The 22,334-nt window shown below is 47.1% G+C and overlaps 1 protein-coding gene across 6 annotated transcripts in view; it reads right to left on the bottom strand.

Moving 5' to 3' along the window:
• LOC148022008 (DNAse I-like superfamily protein) overlaps positions 1-22,334 on the bottom strand; it is a 112,748-nt gene that overhangs the window by 43,410 nt on the left and 47,004 nt on the right. For all 6 annotated transcript variants that reach the window (XM_087697567.1, XM_087697566.1, XM_087697565.1 and 3 more), the window contains exons 4-5: positions 5,665-5,863; positions 5,477-5,555 (exon numbers count right to left, since the gene is read on the bottom strand). In XM_087697567.1, the coding sequence (XP_087553693.1) occupies positions 5,477-5,555; positions 5,665-5,863 (278 nt within the window). The remainder of the gene's footprint in view (positions 1-5,476; positions 5,556-5,664; positions 5,864-22,334) is intronic.

Raw genomic sequence — 22,334 nt, 5'->3', positions numbered from 1 at the left:
GGGAGTTCTCACTTCCACTAGAGATGGGAATCTTCATGATTTGCAAATCTTACAATAGCAAGGCACACCTATCGGCTCCTCCAACTAGACCCAAGTACTAGCCCTTTCCATAGACCACACACTCTAGTAAATGATTTGAGGTGAAGGTGCTAAAGCTCATCCGCAACCATGTGTTCCAATGGCTACAAGGTGTTGCACTAGAGATGCTTTCAAAACAATAGCTAAGATGCATCTAGACACCAACTGGAGATCTAGAGTAGATTTTCCTTACCTCAATATTCTTATACATACCACGTACCAATGGCACATTCCCTTGGACATGTTGGAGTGGTTGCTCGCTCAAGCAACTCAATACTATATGTTAATAGAGACTCCATTGATAGCTTGGCTAATGAAAGCACACTCACTTCATGGGGCAAACATCACACCCCTACTATAACCATAGACTAGTAAAGGTCATTGGAGGTTGTCTTCTCAACTAGTTACCAACCATCAACGCATGGCATCCAATTCCTGCTCTTCCTCATATTTGATCCCATTGAATTGGAATCTCTTTAGCAAGCCTTAGAGTCTCCCCATGAGTATACAATCTAGCATCATGAAACATAATAGCCATCACTTTAGTGGAGAAGTGAGTACCAAGAATTTGGCACAAGCTACAACCAACCCTTGGTTGATAGCAATATTTTGTTACTCCACAAGCACAAGCTCTCCTCCTCTCACACCAAAAAAATCGGGAAGGTGCTCCCAAAAGGCTCCTTCACCTACTCAGAATACTCTATGAGACCACTGCAATGGGCTACAAAGGTTCCTTCTACTACTTCTAGGGTTCAGTGGTTACCCCTACGACAACCCCCGATTCCCCATCCGCTCCACTAGGAGATGGTGATTGTTGGAAACCGTATGCTCGTCAGTCCCCTCCTTTGAGAGACAGTGGTTGTTCGACACCTTCCATTACTTCGGCTCCACAATCCACTCCATTGAAAGACCGCAATTGTTATCCACCCTTGGCTCTACCCTTTTCCCACCCTTGACCACTCAAGTTCGAGAGGCCACCTCTAGGAGTTCTTCGACATCTCTAGCACCCCGAATCCCTTCTTCGACACGACCAGTGGCACTTTCTTCGCCATCAGATAATTCAAAATCCATGATCCATGAGTTTTTAGATTCCCCGCCTCTCGAGAGGGGGTTCAAAGGGGGGTGTACTTTCTTTGCCCTTCGCAGGGGCTTCTCCTACTTCTGCGTCAGAGGGGGGGCCCTACACCTCCACCCTCAGAGGAGATCTCTCCAAATCATAAAGTCCTTCACCCACCATTTACTCTTTGGGGATGGCTATCTTCGTCATTTCTCCTCTTAATACCCAAGATCTTCAAGTACACCTAGATCACGGCCTTCAAGTTTCAACCGCTACTTGGTAACAAGGCCTTCGAAATCCTTCAAACATGGAGTTATGGAGCTAATGGCTTCTCTCCCAAGATATAACTTTGTGAACACCTAAAAATGGCCGCATCTCCAATTCATCTTGTCTACCGTTTCTTACTACATGTTACTTTTCCGGTGGCAATCTTGGATCCCAAGGATCCCCTACCTCTTCTCATTACCTCTCTTCACTCCTATTTCTTCATCCCTTTTTGGGCCTAAGAGGGGGTGTTGAGAAACCACTTCTTCCATGTATCCACCTCAGTTAGGGTTTCGCACTGGCAGCCCCAAAAAGGACTAGTGTCCTCATTTTGAGCACTTCATCGATAGGTGTCCACTCAATGCTGCACCACCCTAGATAGTTGAGGCCTATAAGTAGACCACCTCTCCATTCATTCAACACATCCCTTTCATTCATTTGGCACTCTTTCTTCGTCACTCCAACAACCTTCCTTTCTCTCTCCAACCTCTCCCCTGTTGCTCACACCCCTTGAAGAGGACATTGCAATTTGAGGCTCACGGTTGGCTCACACCATCTTCATCCTTTGCTTCAAGCACCCTGTTTCTCATCATCAGCTCTTGCATTTGCAGCTCTCCCAACCTAGCATCAGCATCTACAACATTGGCGTCAGCTTCCTTCCCTTTCAAGCGTCACTCAACTTTTGTGTTTGATAGTCTCTAGGTCCTCTCCCAATGTCACAAGGACATGAAAATTTGATGTTTTGCTTATATTTAATTGACATTTGATTAAAGGATTAATCAAATGTGCAATTAAAAGATGCACGTGTTGCACATGTGAGGTGCAAGCTACTTTTTTTACAGTTGAAGGTCCAAGGACCCTGTGAAAAAAATGGGTGTTAAAGGCAAAAGTTGTAACAAGTTACACTTGTTAGATTCTAAGTGAATTTTGGTGTCAGTTTACCCCTAGGACCATTAATTGGTGACACTAGGGACTAGGCATTAATTAATGGATTAATGCTTATCCAAGGGTTAATTAATGCATGGGATCACTTTGGGTTGCAAATGGCCTAGCCAATTAATTTTTGGATGGACAAGGTCAATTTTCTGGGCATGGACTAAGGGCTGAATTATTTTTCAGAATTAATTAATTCTGAAAATTAATTAAATGGCTGGAAATTGCTGAAAATGGATTAAGAAAGCTGCCACTTGGCAAAACTTTCCCATGCAAGTGGGGGAAAGGCTAAATAGGGCCAAAGGGAGAGGGAAATCTCGTTTTTTCATTTTTGGAGCTGTTGGAAAGAGGTGTTGGACTGTTCCTGCCAGCTTTTGGGGCCAATTCCCAGCCATTGGAGACCATTTTGGTGATGGAGATTGCATATTCTTAACCTTGGGAAGCTGGCAATTGCTACTGATGCACTTTCTCCTGAAGATCACAGTCTCTGATGCTCCTATTGTTGTTGGTGCATTCGTTTGGGGCTGGTACAGCAGGGCAGCAGTTGATTTTGATCAGTTCTTCGCGACAAATCTCAAAATTTTCTCTCTTTACAGCATTCTCTCATCTCCTTCAGCCTATGCTCAGCCATTCTCAGTAATTCTCAGCCATTTGGAGGAGATTTCAGCCATTTTTGGTGGGCTGATCTGTAATTTCTGCAGTAAACCCTAATTTACAGCAGAAATAAGGGTTTAGCAGCCACCTTGGGATCCGTGCCAGAGATTGAAGGATTAAGGAACTGAAATCAACAGCTGATAATTGAACATTATCAAGGGATTTCAAGAGCCAGCCCATTCCAAATTGATTTGGGACAGCATTTGGCCAGCCAAAGGTCAAATTGGAGAAGAAGTCTTGGGTGAATCAAGGGGCAAATGACCCAAAAGGCTTGCTGGTCATTTATGACAGCAAGAGCAATTGGTTAGCAGGAGGAGATTGAAGAATCTCAAGTTGTAATCCTTCCAATTGAATGAAAGCTAAAGAAATACCGCAAGGGGCGCCAATTTTGGAGCCAATAGGGTGTCTATTGTCCAAGAATGTTACGGTAAAGTGTGTATTCCATTTTATGTGCATTTATTTATTGCTGTAATTAACTCTTAAAGCAGGTTATCACCACCCATTCCAAGAAGGAAGGCTGGTTTCACCCAACTTGGCATCATCATCTCCAACTAGGCATCGACATTCTCCATCCAGGCATCAGTCTCCACACAACTAGTGTCATCCACACCTTCCCACACATTTGTGTTTGCAGCTTGGGCACACTCCACTCATCCAATATCGGTATCTTCTTCTAGGTCTCAACATCTCGACTGCTTTCCTTGCGTTTGACAACTCCCACACATCCAAGCATTTGTATTTTGCTACTAGGCCCATCTCTTGGTGTCAAAGGTCTACGCTTTGCTCCCTCAATAGCCGATGATCATCTTCTTCCTCCTTGACGGCATTTGAGGACTGTGGTTCACTCCCTCCATAGCTATCCTTCACCTTCCAATGATTACTTTGATAGCCCACTGCCCGGAGGACTGTGTTTCACTCCCTTCACTATGCGAATTCCCCACAGGTGCTGCCGCCTGATACAAACAGGACAGTGCAGTCATCTTCTGAGCTTCGGCTCCACTATATCAACTTTTCTTCACATAGCATGATTCAATGCTTCATCATCTTGTTCTCTTGTGTTATTGGGTTTCACTTCTCTTAGTGTTTGCCATACACACACACTGTTTCTCCCAGCAAAACCTACTGTCTCTCTGCATCATCGTTGCTCACATATTCTGACACTAGAGACCTGAGAGGACCAGCAAGGCAAAGGCACGGATTTCCAAGGGATTGCAGATGGAGAGCAGGAGGCCTAGGACGCATTCCCTTTTTGCAATTGCTGCCAGTAGCTTCATGTATGTGTCTTGTGTTTTTTTGGTTATGACACTTAGTTCGAAACTTCCTGTGGTCCAGTTCAGATGGTTCCAGGGATCCTTGAGCCAAAAGCAGCCAGGTAAACCATCATCAAGCACTGCTCAGAGGGAGGCTTGGGGATGATTTGTCCAGAGTACTAGAGCTAGGCCCTTTTGGGCATGTTGGTGATCCAAGGGCTCACACCAAGTGGGCAGACCTGGAAGCTTCTCCTTCACGAGGGCTTTCAGAAATGTTATCTCCATCTCAGAGGAGAATGGAAGCCATCTCTGAGATGGATCATCACCACAACGCCAAGCACCCCCCCCCCCCCCACAAATCATCTTTCCTTTGCAATTCGCTACATGTCTGGTAGATCCTGCAGAAGGTGTTAGAACAGAGGGCCCCATGTTGTCAGGATCAGATTGTCTACAGCCATTCATGAAATCTGCACGCAGCTAGGTCCTTTTGGGCATGTTGGTGATCCAAGGGCTCACACCAAGTGGGCAGACCTGGAAGCTTCTCCTTCACAAGGGCTTTCAGAAATGTCATCTCCATCTCAGAGGAGAATGGAAGCCATCTCTGAGATGGATCATCACCACAACCCCGAGCAGCCCCCACCCCCCCACAAAATCATCTTTCCTTTGCAATTCACTACATGTCTGGTAGATCCTGCAGAAGGTGTTAGAACAGAGGCCCCCATGTTGTCAGGAGCAGATTATCTACAGCCATTCATGAAACCTGCAGGTAAGGGATAGAGACAGGTTGTAGCTTGGGGAGTGCACACACATTTAGTGGGCTTTTTGGGAGGTTGGAACTTACAGGGCTAATTGTATTTTTCCTTAGGATATTTTGTCCCAAGGGGATTAATATACTCTTTGTTTTCTCTGAAAAGAAGAGGGTGATTTCCATAAAGATTCTATTCCACAGAACATTGAAGAGTATAAACACTAGCAAACTCATAGACTTCAGCTTTTAAAAAATCTACTTGACACTCGTCTATCTATTAAATTCTAACGAAGTCATGCAAGGATTGCTGCAAAGATTGACAAGAATAAGGTTATTTGTCAAATCTGATAACCTCAAAATCCTATAATTATGATCAGCATCAATTGCCCACAAAGCACAATACCTTGCCCAAGCAAGAAACTATAGCTAAAAACCCGCTCCTCTACAAAAAAAAAAACAAATAAGGAAAGTAAAATAGGAACAGAACTCTACCTCAATCCTTGGAGGTACATATCCTTGGAGCTTTGCATTCTTAAAAAACTCTGGATGGCTTACATCAATATCCTCATGACTGAGACATCAACAACAAGGAGAAGAAGGCAATAATTGCTGAGAATCCAAAACTTTAAGGAAAAGAATCAGTAAGTTGTGGCTGATGGTAGCAAAGATGCTCTAATTACCTCACATTCAAGTCACCGCACCATATTAGAGGCTTGTCACTTGGTTTCCTAACAAACTCCAAAATTTTCTGATCCCATTTTCTCCTTCGCTGGAATGACAGTTCCTCTTCTCTCCACCCATTGTTTGGAGCATATGTATTCAGAAGCCGAAAATTTTCAAATTCAACAAGGATCACCCTTCCATCAGTTTCATGCTTCCCTGCATCCCTTTACAGCAAGAAGTTGAGTTTCAATGTGAACCTTCTATATGTTAACCTCAAAGGGGGTGTATTTGATTTAAGTACACCATATGCAGAAATACAGCATTGGACCACATCAAAGACCATCTCAATAATGCTAGTCACTTTTGAAGTTCAAGTTTGCACTTTCATAACTTACTATCTTCTTGGTTCACATAATTGATTATGTACATCCTGGTTACCTCATCACTAAGTCTGTTGTAAACCAGATCATTGACCACTTAATATGGGCATGGGCCGTGGATAGGCAATTGATGCTAGACAAAGAGAACTCTTTGGATGTAAAAGTTTTACCCCCCAGTAAACGTTTAAGTAAGCAAAGGGAGTTACGCAATAAAAGACTATGAATAAAGGCTTGTACATAAGGCTGAAAGAGAGAGGAGATAAAATATAGAAGATCACATAGGTTTTCTTAGGGGATGGAAGAGAACAGAAAACGTGTGGAAGACAACCCTGATGTTGCAAGGGGAAAATCGAGGTGAAACAAGCATGTGTATGCCTGTAGGAAGTGGAGGTCGTGGAGATCAAAGAAGGTTTTTTCTTCTTCTCTTCCCTCATCACATCTTATGGAGCATTGAAGATCAATAACAGTAGCTGCCAGTTGAAAGAGTTGCTCCCATGTATGAGGCAGCAATGAGCCTGTTGAATTTTGAGGCAAAAAGTCAGGGTGAGGTCTGTCATAAAGGATTTCTGAGGAGACAGATACTTCAGGTCTGAAGTGCAGGCTGAGTTTGAGAGAGCAGTGATGCAAGAGCAGCTATGTGTTCCAGTTAAACTTGCAGAGCATCCTTCATTCCTCAAAGGGGTGGGATCAAAGAGTAAATCAGCACAATCATGCAATGTTAGTTTTATGGCCAATTGCCAAAAGACCGGTGGGAATTGCCCTCCAGGCCAGGGTGCTAAGAGCAACACAACCACAGTGATGCTTTCTGTTTGGTGATCAGAAGACTGTTGCTCATGATGAAGGCTATCAGTACTGCCAGTTGATAATTTAAAGGCTATGTCAAAGAAATTGAAGTATATGTCATCGTGTACCATGGTTGCACTCGTACGTGGTACGGACAGATCATACCAAATGTATTTGTAAGGTTTCACACAAAAAGACTCTCTTTTTCTCCTGACCATTGCACACCTGTCAACCATAGACTGGCATTGGGGAGACCATTTTCTGCCAATTGTGCCCCCTTTTCTGTCCATTTCCAGCCTCTTTCCAACCCTTTTCACTCAATCCTCACTCACCAAACAGCAAGCTCTAGCCTGTCACTCTCCCTCTTCTAAGCAAGCAAGCTCTAACATTCTCCCCTCCTCAAGCATCAACCTCCACTCTCTCTCCCAAGCCTCCCCCCCTCCCCTTCTCTCTCTCTCTCTCTTTTTTTTTCGTAAAAGGTAATTGTATTAATTACGAAAAAAATACAAGATTACTTGATTACAAGATACATGATGATGCTACGCCATCATGTGAAGAGGTTCCAGTACTACGAGTTGCAAAGTCATGGCAAAGACGCGGAGGAAATTGCCATATGCCAGGGACGTAAGTCCTCCCTAGAGAGCATGTCAGAATGCTGGAGAAGATCTAGCTGCCAATACAAGAAAACCTTAAGCCTAGCAATATGCCGCTGAACATTATAGGCGGAATCAAAAAGGAAAGCATTCCGAATGGTCTAGTTATGCCAACAGCCCCAATATCGAAGAAAGTGATACATGAGCTTCATATGTGGCTGTGCCGGAGTGGGGTATTTGGGCTGCCCAAAAACCCAATCAAAGGGGCGTAGTGAGAAACCAACCACCGCTCGCCAAACGGCTGACAAGAATAACCAGACTTTCTTAGCGATGGGGCAAGAAATAAATCGGTGCCGGGCGGATTCCACAGTAGTGGTGCAAAAGAAACAGTTGCCATTGGAGATTCGTCGCTTGGAAAGAGCTGAAGCAAGAGGAAGACCACCAATCATCACTCTCCAAAGAAAGACCTTATATTTGAAGGGTTGAACAAGGTCCAGTTGAATCAGTACGACCTCCTGATTAGAATGCCTTGCATAATCAATCACCAGTTGCGCGTTTAATACATTATGTAGAATGTTTCGGCCCCTAATGAAACCATACTGGAGAGGGTGCACAATGGCAGGGAGATGCTTATGGAGCCGATTCGCCATTACTTTGGAAAAGATTTTATACATAGAACCCATCAAAGAAATTGGACGCCAATGTTTCAACGTAGACGGCGAAGGAACCTTTGGAAGCAGTTTAATAAGTCCTTCTTTCCATGAGGAAGGCATGATCCCCGTTTCCCACACCTACTGAAACAAAGCCTTCAATGGTTTCGCCAGTTGGGTAGCAAAAGCCTCAAAGAACTCATTGGTGAGACCATCCCAACCGGGACTTTTATCCTTGGGCAAGTGTAACAAAACGTCCATAACCTCTGCCTCACAAATATCTGACTCCATAGTAGCTTGCATGTCCTGCGGAACCTGATTGCGGACCAGGTCATAAAAAACTGAACGGGCCTGAGTAGTTTGGGCTGCAGGTGGAGAAGTGGAACCAAGAAGGTCGCGGAAATAATTCCTACACATATGCACAATAGTCTGCGGATCAAGGATTAGGTGGCCTTCTGCATCCTCGAGTCTGGTCATATTCTCCCGAGCAAGAGAGGCATGGAGGGCTCGAAAGAACTAATGAGTCTGACACGCACTATCTTGCAAAGTCTCCATCAGATGTTGCAATTTGGCTTGCTGATACGATTTCAACTTAAATTCTTTAATAAGATCAGCCAGCCGCATTACCAGTGCTAGCAGAAATGCATCATCCGGAGTGTCCACCAGCAGAGAACGAACCAAAGCCAACAGGTCCTCTGCTCCTTGTCGACGCCGCCGACAAAGAGAGGCATGATGGATCCCATACTGCCGAGCAACCCGCTGCACATTAGAGAGCAATCTTTCAAATGAAGCAGTGCCCTGAGAGGAGAAGTCCAATAAGAATCTATCAATCAATTGCTGCATATAGCCCTGAAAGATTGCATGCTTCAAGTAAGACGAGTTGAAACGCAAAGGGAGTCTCTCCAGAAATTGCTTGAAAGGTGCAACAGGTTGTGTAAGCAGCTCAAGCTGCAGAGGGAAATGGTCCGACAAGGCATATTGCTGCAACACTTTCATTTCGAGCATCTCAGGAAGAAAATCATCATTCTGCATGATGTATATGCGGTCCAACCGCGACCATGTTGTTGTATACTGGGCAGAATGAAAAGTAAAGCCTGTAGAAGACGGGTGTAGCCAGGACCAGAGATCTTGCTTAAGAACAGTAAGAGCCAACTCATGCCACACACGACTTTCCGGCGCGTCCATTACCGAATGCTCTGATGTGGACTGGAAAGAATCAACACACATATTGAAATCCCCCATCAAGAAGCCCCGTCTGCCAAGTGACAAGGAGGTCTGCAAAGTCTGCCAAAGCTCCCAGCGAGATAAAGGATCATTCGGAGCATAGAGACCAAGTAACCATAAGATCTCCCCTTCGAATAAAATTTCAATCACCAGAAAGCGACCATGCACATCATTTTTAATAAGAACAGGCTGATATTTGTCATGTACAATCATGAGCACACCCGAATAATACATGGCCTGTGTCCCTGCATAGAACAAACGAAAGCCATGGCAATCCACAACTTTTCCGGCTTCCCCGTGACTCTTATGCTCAACAGCACACAAGACATCCCACTGATTCTCATGCAATACAGTCCACATGGCATGTTGCTTGTGGCGAGAACAAATTCCTCGCACATTCCACGTGACTATTTTCATGTGTATTCAAAACAAAATCAGGTACGAGGCACAACTTGCCTCGATTTGACTTTTTCTGCGAGAATGTCCGGGACTCCCTCATCCAAGAAATCCACCAACACAGCAAAAGAGTTCTGAGGACCAGATTTGGAGGTAGATGGCATATCTGCTGGCTTGGGGATGGAACGGGGATAACGACGATCCCACGGGGTAATGACGTTACCTCTGGTATCAAAAGCCATCTTAGCAGGTGGACCCTTTGGACGATCCGAATACATTATCCTGGTGGTCTGAGGACGGGGAGAAGAGGAAACCATAGCAGGAGCAGATCGCTAGGAAGACAACATTTCCTTCCTGCGCATATAGGTACGCATGGAATCTTGTGAGGTAGTAGGCACAGTATTCTCCATGCCAGCAACAACCCTGTTGCCTTTTTTTGCACGTACTTCAACCCAGTCAGTGGCACGAGAATCCGGACCCGAAACCTATTGTTTACCTTTGTCCAGAACTTTAGGTGGGTGGATAGCATCCTGCGACGGAGCATCACACACCATATCTTCCATGGGCAACACAACATGGCCAGCATTTGAAGTGTGTTGCTGCTCCGGGCATTCGGCCATAAAATGCCCCAATTGTCCACACGAAAAGCAATGTCTTGCAAAATTACCCCATTTCAAACGAAAGTGTAACGAATGCATGCCAGAGCAATTGAGACGTAACCAAGCATGCCTTTTCCTTGCAGTGTCCCATAACATACACAACCGGTTGCGATTCACAGCCCTTAGACTTGGAGGAACCAGAACAGTGCCCACAGCGGCCATAGCGTCCTTCAACAGTGGCCAATAGACAGCCGGACAATTTTCCACTTCAACCCAGACAGGGCATTCACGTTGCAGCAGACGCTGAAAATCTGCCATTGGGTGCCATGGTACAACATGGACCAACCGGCGATCAAAAAACAAAGGCAATTTAGACAGGAGAGCAGCACAATACGTCTCAGATTTCAACAGCACCTCAAAAAACCCTCGGGGCCCAACAAAAATCTCTTCAACACATTCTCCTTGTAGCAGACTGTGCAGCCACTGGCGAATACGGGAAAGTAGTGGGATTCGACCAGTGAAGAAGAGTATCACAGCGCGATCATAAAACACCGAAAAGGATCGCAGGACAGTTTTCGGATCCATAGTGGCTTCCAGAACATCGTCAGGTGCAGAGTCAGAAAAGACTTCCTGATTATGTTGAACATAATCACCGAGCAAAGTGTTGGCAAATTCCAGCAAATGCTCCCAGTCAACATCCTGAGAGTCCATAGAATCCGAAGCAACCTGAGCATAGGAACGATCCCGATGATCCACTGTCTCATCCAAAGTATGCTTGGTACGTTTACCCGCAGGCTGGATGTCAGGAGCAGGGGGCATCTCTTCCTCAGTATCAGAATCCGGACCAAGCGCTGCCACCGTTTGGTCTATAAAATCCAGATCCAGACCAGCCATATTGTATCACGATTGGAACCCGAAGGAGGCTGATGCGCGGTGAAGAGCGGGAGACGCGACCTTGTCCGCGCCGCTGTCACGACCTGTCCCAAGAGGGCGTGCGGCAGGGCACAACCTTAACAGTGCAGGGGCAGGAGGGTGGAACACAGGGCGCACAGGCCTCTCTCTCTCTCCCTCCCTCCCTCCCTCCCTCCCTCCCTCCCTCCCTCCCTCCCTCCTCTCTCTCTCTCTCTCTCTCTCTCTCTCTCTCTCTCTCTCTCTTTCTGTGTGTCTTGCTGCAGCACAGGTCTCTGTCTGCTGAGTCAGAAATCTGCACCCCTGAAAGCTGGTTTCTCACACGGCGGAGGCCGACCCTCTGCTGTATCACAGAATTCTTTCTGCTGTGCCGGAAACCTAGAAGACTGCGTGCCAGTCGCTCTTAGTACAAGGGCTTCGAAGGCGAGACGAGATGGGGGACTGACGGTGAAGTCTGACGGTGGAGTCAACAGTGCAGCCGCCTGCTATACAGATGGTCGGGGTCGTCGTGCGGGAAGCAGATTCGCAGGGTCAGGTCTCAGGGTTAGGTCGCAGGGTCAGGTCGCAGGCAGTGTAGGGAGGCGCTGTCAGGGAACTAGGCGGACGGACGAACAGGGCAGGGAGGCGCTCTCAGGGAAAGGCGGACGAGGGAACAGTCGTGATAGGGCGAGCGGGCGAACAGGCGAACTGACGGGGTGCGCGAACGAACGAACAGGCGAACGGACATGACGGGGCACGCAAACAAACCGACGACATGACCGGGCGGGAGAAATCAACGGCAGGGCACCGAACGAACCCTGCGCAGGTCCGACGACGAGCTCCCATTCTCTCTCTCTCTCTCTCTCTCTCTCTCTCTCTCTCTCTCTCTCCTGTGAATGAGTGTATGTTAATGTATGGAAATATTTATATCAGGCCTTCAAGCCAACCAAACAGAAAGGATACAAGTCTCACATCAGGCTTTCTAGCCAGCCATGAAAAGTCCGTCAAGCAGTAGTCAAAGGCTAAAGCAAAAAGGCCAGTACAACATAACACACAAATATCATGCAGGCTGTAGAACCAGAGTAGAGAGAACAATATCCAGCCAAGGAGCAGCCACCTCAAGGAGGACCAAGTCTGCTGAAAACACAGAGGAAATCTGCCATAAGAGTAATCCTCAAACATGGGCCACATGACCAAGCATACCTAAGGCTGAATCGAAAATAAAGGCACTACGAGTATGCCAAATGTGACAGAGAGCTGTCCATCTGAGGAATTGGAAAAGGCAGGCATAATCCAAGTGCAAAGAAGACAATGAAGTCATATTGCCCAAGACCCAAGAACGGATGGGCATCCACTGCTGACGAATCGCCGAGGTCCACACACAGGAAACAAAGCTCCAAATCTATCTCGCCAAAGGGCAATAGATGAAGATTTGAATCGGTGTCTCATCACTAGTGCAAAAGACACAATGACCCTGCAAGTTCTTGCAGGCACGCAGGACATGCCATAAGAAGACCACCGATAAAAAGCCTCACACAAAAACTTTCCCCTGATAAGGAATCTTACACCTCCACAATTGAAGAAATCTATCCCGCCACTTCTCTCTGCTATCCCAAGCACGCCAGACTTTATTTGCTTTCACAATGACCCATACCTTGTCCCCTACCATTTTGTGGTAGATCTAATTAACCCACCTTTTCTGAAAATCATCTAGTTTCACAAGCATCCAATCCTGTCATGGTGAAGCAGGCTGAAAAGTAGGCAATGGATTATACTGTTGATGTTGGTCCTGCAAGGTCGACTAAATCTGGCTATAGCCTCTAGGCACCCGAAAGTGCTAGCATATACACAGGAAAATATAAAGATGGGACTGCCCAAGAATGACACCATCGTGTACCAATTGCAACCCCAATCGAGCCATCTCATTAAATTTATCTCGTTGCAAATCTTCATCTAGCCAATGAAGCAACTCTAAGAGCTATCATGTGAAGATTAACATCCAAAAAAGCAACTTCTCCCAACCATTTCATAGTAGTAATATGTTGCCAAGATATCCACACCTTACCCATGTGATTGCCTTTCTTTTTCCATAACATAAAATAAATAGATTACACTAATTCCAAAAGAGACTTCTTGGTCCAAGGAAGCAAGGGTACGAAATAAGTAAACTCCTCCAATGCTATTTTGAAGGTTTGATAGTCATGTGAGTTTCACACCCACATATCACAAAACTTAAAGATCATACCTAAAGACTTCCAAACGTTTGCCTTGCATAATCATGCTCCACCAGTACCAACATGGTCAACAACTACATTATGGATACACTTCCACCTATTGAATTAAATTCTTTGAGTGAACTGTGTTGCTTGACAAGGATTATCAGATGATGGTGAAAATAAAAATCTTCTTGCTTTCGCACATCCAATGGAAAGTTTCTTTGGCATGTCTTGACCATCTTAAGACCTTTTCTCGTCCTTTTCAATCTCTTGAGGCCATACAGCAAATCAAGGAGAAGATGGCTAAGAAGGTGCAAGAATGGAAAAAGGAAATACACAAGGAGATTACAACACAATTCATCTCTTGGAAGGCAGACCTTGAAGCCTCTCTCCAAGAGAGAAATAGGCTAACTGAAGAACTCCGAGATAAGATCACCAAATATCGGAACAAACTTGAACTCCTTAAGGAGAAAGGGGAAATCACTGAAGCAATGCCCAACAATGTGTAAACTGAAATAGATGAGCTGAAGACACATACAATGAAGGAGATTAATACATGGGAAACCCTAGTGAAACAAGCACAAGCAAAAGTGGCTGAAAACTCCATATGGATCGACATGGGAAAGAAGAGGCCAACAAAGAAAGACGATTTTGTGAATGCAGCACTTGAAGAGGAGAAGAGAAGGAAAATTAGAGCCTTGCACGTCCAAGTGGTCGGGTGGAATGAAGCAGATAGCCTCCTAGAAGATGCCAAGAGCATATGTAGAAAAATGGGAGTGGATGACCCCTCCATTGTGAAAAACGCATGGCGCGTAGGGAAGGGGCTAGAAAAGCACCAGCCCCTTATCATCAAATTTGCCGATTTGGAGTCACAAGGAGCCTTCCTCTCCAAAAGGAAGGCTCTCAAAGGAGACAGAGTATACCTTGAGGATGGTCTCACACCTGCCTAGGTAACCCACCACAAGGAGAGCATGCCATAGATTATGGAGACCCACAAAGCAGACAAATGAGCAGTATACAAAGACGGGCACATCATTATCACAAACAAGCACCAATGACAAGATGCAATCTATGAGATGCACCTAAAGTTCACAATGTGGAACTCCAATGGAGCCAAGGCTATTTCGTGACCTTCACTGATAAGGACATCATCCTATACACAAAGACACATCAAAGTCCGAGCACACACTTGCCAGGGGTGAGAGACTATAAATGGGAGACGGCATGCCGCCCAGAGGACCTGGGACTCTGGAGGAGTAGTTGTGCTATATAGGGAGGGATTACAGCATATGGTATTTATTGTGACAACATGAGCAGTATACACTTGGCAAATAACCCAGTCTATCATGCTAGAACAAAGCACATTGAGGTGCAGTCATGTGGAGAGATGAGGCTCACTTTATGTGGATCCAAAATTTGAATACATACAAATCGCCCTTGTGATATATACATGGCAGTGTGCTACTTTGCTCCAGCAAATTCTCCATATGTACCACAAGGGGGAGAGTCACCATATCTACCATTATATGAGAATATTATGCCTTATTCTAATTCTAGCATTGGAGATATCCTGTTGGCTGGGGACTTCAATGCTCACACAACACAGAGACAAGTTCCCTTCTTCGAGAGTGAGGACCACATGTACAGACAGAGAGCACTAGAGGAGATGGGACTCAATCGGACATCACAAGGCAAAGTTGAGTGCATAGATTATAGTAACCACCTCCTAGCCTTGGGAGGCACACATGGATTAGCCATCCTTAACAACTTGGATAGATGGCCCGAATCGGACCCTCACATGCTTTTCACATAAGCATGTATCCAAACATACAAGAGGAGCCCCCTCCGGAGGACCCATACAAAGATTAGGAGTAAGCACGGTGGACACTCTCCTAGGGCCCTTGTCCCTCATTCTCAGCATACAGTCCTTCAGAGTGTCCCCTTGTCCACTAGCAATGGCAATCGACCACACATACCTACGGTTCACGATCACTTGTAGACATGATGTAATCCCTCCAATGAGCAGCCACCCGAGATCCCCCAGATACCACTTCACCAAATTGACAACAAGTGCTTACTCAAATCATCTCTATTGGAGCTTGCAAGAGATGGATCCCCATATACCCCTGGAGGATTTTACAACGCAATTTGCTAGACCCCTTCACACCTCAACTGCCATGTATTTTTCCCACACACGCACCCATTCCACCCCTCCAAGCAAGAATGTTCCATAGAATAGTTGGTGTGATGAGGAGTGTCTAGAAATCCGTCTTCATCTACAGCAAGGTGAAGCACAAGGGACCTACACGTGCAACCAGACATGCTTGATCTTTCGCCACCTAGTGCGGTGGAATAAGAGAGCATTTCTATCCAAATTCAAGCACGAGTTTTGCCAGCTATTCTTGGGACAGGATAGCAAGGAGACATGAAAGGCATTCCAAGAGCCCCAAGCCCATATACCCATCCGAACACATGGCATGCATATACTACCTCATTATATCAGGTGCATGGGCAGCCTCCATTGCCCTAACCACCAAAGGACAAACCCACATCATCTACTCACGATGCCATCAATAGACTCTGAAATGACCGAGCCTAGGAGCATGAGCGACTGGTAGCATAGCACCTATCACATGCCAGAGATATCCTTGCACCCCTTCTAGCCCACCTATTCAACAGGGCCCTCTGTGAAGGCTTCTCTAATAGTTGGTCAATTAATATTATAGTACCAATCTTGAAAGCTAGAGACCCCATGGTTCCTACGAACTATAGGACAATCATGGTTGGCCACGTGCTAGCCAAGCTTTATGGATCAATACTAGAGCATGAGCTCAGCAAATGGGCAACGAAGCACCGACATTGAACATGTGGACAAGCAAGGCTTAGGAGCAGCTACTCCACTCTTGATCATATTCTCATGCTCTAAGCCATCATCGAGGAGAGCAAGGCACAAGGGAGGTGACTATATTGCTACTTTGTGGATTTCGATAAGACCTTTGACACAATACCACATGCTAGGCTCATGCAAAGACTATAAGAGCTAGAGGTCCCCATGGAGATGAGATGGGGGATACTAGCACCAAAGGGTACAAGCACCAAGAGGACTTTTGGAGGAGATCACCAACACCATTGGAGTGAAACAAGGATGCCCACTCTTACCTACTCTATTTGGCCTTTATATTGACGAGATATTAGACTACATTGATGGACTTGGAGGGTAGAGAGCTGCCCTAGCAAAAGCATTGATACCCATATTACTATATGTCAATGACATAGTCCTAATCTCCAGCACAACGGAGGGATTGTAGCACCACCTAGATGCACTACAAGCCTTCTGTGAGGATAGGGATCTCACAATGGACCTTGGGAAAATCAAGGTTATGGTGTTTAACACTTCCTCCCAACGGATTCGGTGATCAATACCCCATTTCACATATGGAGAGGAGATAGTGGAGGTGGTCTAGAGATATGTTTACTTGGGGATTACATTTTCAAGGCTGAGATTTACTTTAAGGAGAGCAGCAAAGGATAGATTGACACAAGGATATGCGGCTCTAGGTCAATGGAGAGCTAGGGTGCACACATGCAATTTCAAGAGCCTTGAATGAAGCTCTTGCTCTTCAACATTCTAGTCACACCAACACTTCTGTATGGGGCCTCCATATGGGGATTGAGCCTCTACCACATGAGGAGAGCCACATAGCATCAGCCACTACCGAGGGGAGAGGAGGTGTATAAGGGAGGGAATAGATGGAAAGACCCATAGTACTAATGATTTCACAAATGATTCGAAGTAAGCCCTCTGCACCACACAACATTCTCAGAACAGAGATGGGAGCACCACCCATAGTAGCAGAGGCCCTCTTCCAAATAGTGACTTTCCTACATAGGCTCTCAACCTTGCTAAGACAGCAGACATAATCCCGGCTCACACTAGAGTCGTCTAGACAACTAGCGTTACAAGGGGATACTGAGTGCTAGTATGCTCAGATAGAGGCATGGTTACAACAACATGGATTACACATGGATCACCTCCCACCACTATAGTATAGCTTGGATTGCCCTCACTTGGAGCTCAATTGAGAGGAGGTGAAGCACATCATCAAGATGGACATTATTCAGCTACATACAACCAGGACATGGGTAACACCAACTAAGTATCTAGGGACGAAGATGGCTTTCTATTGGCAGCATTTTCTACACACATCCCCTATGCCTATGTTGTCCACCCGAGATACATGGATATGTACCCATCTCATGGTGTACAATGCACCATTGAACAACTCCATGCATCCTCACACCAACTCCAGATCAAGACAGGTAGATATGGCACAAACTCCCCCTGGAAAACAAGATTTGCTAGCTCTGTCAGCTCAAGCCAAAGACAGAAGCATTGATTATGCACATGCCCAACATACAAGGGAATCTGAGGGTGCTTCCATTGCGAGGGATATGGGCCACTATCCAAGGTGATGGATTTTTTGGATCAAAGATGTCTCGGCCTCTTCTTATTGGAGCTACGTCACAATAGACAACATCTTTACACACCCAAGAGCAAAGACACGAAACCACACACCAACATACACTTACAGAGTTCTACAGAGTATCAACTACTCCCTCCACCACATAGCCCCCATCAAACCAGCCAACGGCCCCACCATGGAGAACCACAATACATACAACCACACAGAAATGTAGAGCCCATTGCCCATGCCGAGCTAGTCCACGCCCCCTGTAGGAAGCGCCATTTGCAGATACAAAGGGTACTACATCGTCATCAAGGGATCCTACCTCACCGCTTCAACTTCTTTATGCTAGATAGACCCATCAAAGATATCTTGGGATAAGAGTGCCTCCTGAGCAATTCCACATTGTATCTGGCTTAAACATCCTTTTGCACTCATGAGCTATGTATTGCTTACTGTTTATCATAATCAGGGGATCCTACCTCGCTGCTTCAACTTCTCTATGCTAGATAGACCCATCAAAGATATCTTGGGATAAGAGTGCCTCCTGAGCAATTCCACATTGTATCTGGCTTAAACATCATTTTGCGCTCATGACCTATGTATTGCTTACTGTTTATTTTCCATTTAGTTAATCATAGCATTAGATGATAGCTATTTTGGGACTTGGGAAATTCCTTGACTTTCAAATGTAACATTTTGGTCTCATAGGCTGATTTCGCATTTTGTAGACGTTTATATATCTCTCATACGTTTATACCAGTTGTATTGGTTATGGTCTCACAGGCCATCCTAGCATAGATCTCTCTCTCTCTCTCTCTCTCTCTCTCTCTCTCTCTCTCTCTCTCTCTCTCTTTTTTTCGTAAAAGGTAATTGTATTAATTACGAAAAAAAAATACAAGTTTACTTGATTACAAGATACATGATGACACTAAGCCATCATGTGTAAAGGCTCCAGTACTAAACTACAAAAGAGTTACAAAAGTCATGACAAAGCCGCGGAGGAAATTGCCATATGCCAGGGAAGTAAGGTCTCCCGAGGGAGTACGCCTGAGTGCCGAATGAGATCTATCTGCCAATGCAAGAAACCTTTAACCCTCACAATATGTGCCGGGACTTTAGAGGCTGAATCCAAAGAAAGGCATTCCGAGTGGTCCAATTGTGCCAGCATCCCCAGTATATCTCTTTCTTTCATAAAATCCCCAGAATCCAATACATCCCACTGGTTCTCATGCAAGACGGTCCACATGGCATGTTGCTTGTGGCGAGAGCAAATGCCTCGCACATTCCTCGTAGCTATCTTCATATATCTTCAAAGAAGGAAGTCAAGAACGAGGCGCCTGTTGCCTCGATTTCACCTTTTCCGCGAGAGCATCCAAGACGCCCTCATCCAGAAAATCAGCCAATACTGCAAACGAGTTCTGGCGACCTGCTTTAGAGGTAGAAGGGAAATCCACTGCCTTGGGAGTGGGGCGGGGATAACGCCGATCCCAGGGTGTAATCACATTACCTTTGGCATCAAATGCCAGCTTAGCAGGAGGGCCTTTGGGCCCGTCGGTAGAGACTTTCCTTGGAGACTGATTACGGGGGGCAGAGGGGGCCGTAGTACGCGCAGCCTGCTGTGAAGTGACCATTTCTTTTCTGCGCGTATACGTGCGCACGGAATCCGGGGAAGCAGTAAGCCCAAGATCCGCCAGGCCTGCATCCAACTGTTTACCTTTTTTGGGACGTGCCTCAATCCAGTCAGTGTGACGGGAGTCAAAACCCAGGACCTGTTGTTTGCCTTTATCCATGACATGAGGTGACTGAAGGTCTTGCTGGGGCGGGGCATCCAGCACCATGTCATCCTTGGGCAGCACAACTTGCGCATCCTCCGAAGACGGTCGCCTTTGAGGGCATTCAGCCATGAAATGCCCCAATTTACCACATGAAAAACAGTGTCCCGCAAAGTTGCCCCATTTCAAGCGGAAATGCAAAGGATGCATGCCTGAACAATTGAGGCGAAGCCAGGCAGGCCTTTTCCTGGCCGTGTCCCATAACATGCATAAACGGTTGCGGTTCATTGCCCTGAGGCTGGGGGGAACCAGCACTGTTCCCACAACCGCCATCGCATCCTTCAACATTGGCCAATAGACCGCCGGACAATTTTCGACTTCCACCCACACCGGGCATTCTCGCTGAAGCAGACGCTGGAAGTCGGCCATGGGGCGCCATGGCACAACATGGACCAAGCGGCGATCAAAGAATAGTGGCAACTTGGACAGGAGCTCAGCTCTATGCGTTTCTGATTTCAACAGCACCTCATAAAAGCCGCGAGGTCCAAGGAAGATCTCCTCAACACACTCCCCTTGTAATACATGGTGCATCCACTGGCGAATATGCGACAACACTGGGATCCTGCCAGTGAAGAAAAGTATAACTGCACGCTCATAAAATACCGAGAAGGATCGCAAGACTGATTTGGGGTCCACCGTGGCTTCCAAGTCATCATCCGTTCCTGCTTCAGAAAAAGATTCATTATTATGCTGTACATAATCGCCAAGCAGAGTATTGGCAAAGTCTAGCAAATGTTCCCAGTCAATGTCCTGCGAATCCACAGGATCAGAGGCCACTTGCGCATAGGAACGGTCCTGAGGACCCATTGGCTCATCAGAAGTATGCTTGGAGCGTTTGCCGGCAGGCGGCAGTTCAGAACCCGGCAGTTCAGAACCCGGAGGCAGCTCCTCCGTGCATGGCACCATATCCTCCGGCTCCTCTGCGTCGGAGTCAGGGCCAAGGGCTGCCACCGTCCGATCGAGAAAATCCATATCCAGGCCGGCCATACTGCTGTCTTAGCGGAGGCCGCAGATCCGACGGGCGACAGCAGGGCAAAGCACGCAACTGGCGGGCCTCTGAGATGCAGGCGACGGGCCTGCAGGAGAAGGCGACGGGACTGCAGATGACAGCGAACGGAACAGGCAACGGGACTACAGGCTATGGCTCCAGGGCACAGGCGACTCCTCTCTGTCGAGCTCTGTCTCGCTCACGGGCACGCGCAGAGGCATCCAGGCGAAGACGCGTACCTGCGGACGCAGACGAGCAGAGGCCGACGGCGACTGAGGTAGCGCGGGCAGACGACGGTGGCTCAGGCGACGAGGGCGCAGACGACGGGGGTTCCGGCAGACGACGGGGGCTCAAGCGAGGGCCCAGGGGCTCAGGCGACGGGGGCGCAGGCAGACGACGGGGGCTCAGGCGACGGGGTCTCAGGCAGCCCCGCTAGCCATCTCTCTCTCTCTCTCTCTCTCTCTCTCTCTCTCTCTCTTTCTCCGTCACTGCCCGACCTGTTCGTCACTTGCCCCGTCTATGGATAATAGTGGCGACTTGCTCCCACCACGGCTCATCTCGCTCCCGCCATCGCCCTACTCACCTGCTTCCGCCATCACGCCATCGACGCCCACTCGGACCAACTGCTCGTCCGAGCCCCCAAACCTCTCATCCAAATCCCCGACACTCCTCGTCCGAGTCCACTCACAATTGGACGCCCTCTCGTCCGACTCTGCCACGTGGACTAAACCCCTTGACCGAGTCCCCACAACCGGACGTCCCTCGTCCGAGTCCCCACACAATCGGACGCCCCCTCTCCACGTGTCCACGCTCCTCGTCCGAGCAGTCACCATCCCTCCTCTCTTTGTAGCAGCCGCCCCCCCTCTCCCCCGCCCTGCTACAAGCCTCCCTCACGCCCCGGACTCGGCACCCATATCACACCACCGCCACTAGCCCTATCAATACCCGACTTTTCCGCCACCTCCCACCACCGCCCATCACGCATCCGCCACCACAATGAGGCCAGATGCACACATCCACTGAGCAAGGGATGGGCTCGAGCAAGACATCCCCGTCACCAAGCAACCGCACAAGAGGGGAGAAAAATGAGAAATACTCAGCGATTTGGAGCAGCATTGACAAGGTGACAGACTACCACACAAGGAAAGGCATGAAGGCCCTCCGAGATGTATGCAAGGCGCATGACCAAGACATCAGCAACATCAAGGAAATCATGGCAGCAATGTGCGCGGAAACGGCACACCAAATCAAGGAGGAAATGGAAGAACGAAATCTATGCCGAGATCACATCACACTTCACCTCCTGGAAGGTGGACATTGAAACGTCCCTCCAGGAGAGAAACAGGGTGATCGAAGAACTGAGGCACGAGCTCGATGAATATAGAAACCAACTGGACCTACTCAAGAAGGAGGAAGGAGAAATCACCGAAACAACGCCCACCGAGGTGCAAACCGAGATCAACGAGCTGAAGACACAAGTAACAAAAGAGCTCAACACATGGGCGAATATAGTGAAACAAGCACAAGCCGAAGTGGCCGAGAACTCCAAATGGATTGAGGTAGCCAAGAATTCACCAACAAAGAAGGAGGAGTTTGTGAATGCAGCACTGGAGGAGGAGAAAAGGAAAAAGCTTAGAGCGCTCCACATCCGGGTGGTCGGATGGAAGGA

Source organism: Lygodium microphyllum, chromosome 17 (assembly GCF_053477565.2).
Source record: "Lygodium microphyllum isolate KBCC chromosome 17, Lygodium_microphyllum_v1.1.10, whole genome shotgun sequence".
NCBI classification, from domain to species: Eukaryota; Viridiplantae; Streptophyta; class Polypodiopsida; order Schizaeales; family Lygodiaceae; genus Lygodium; species Lygodium microphyllum.
Note: the sequence above shows the minus strand (reverse complement) of the source record. Positions and strands in the feature narration are given on the sequence as shown.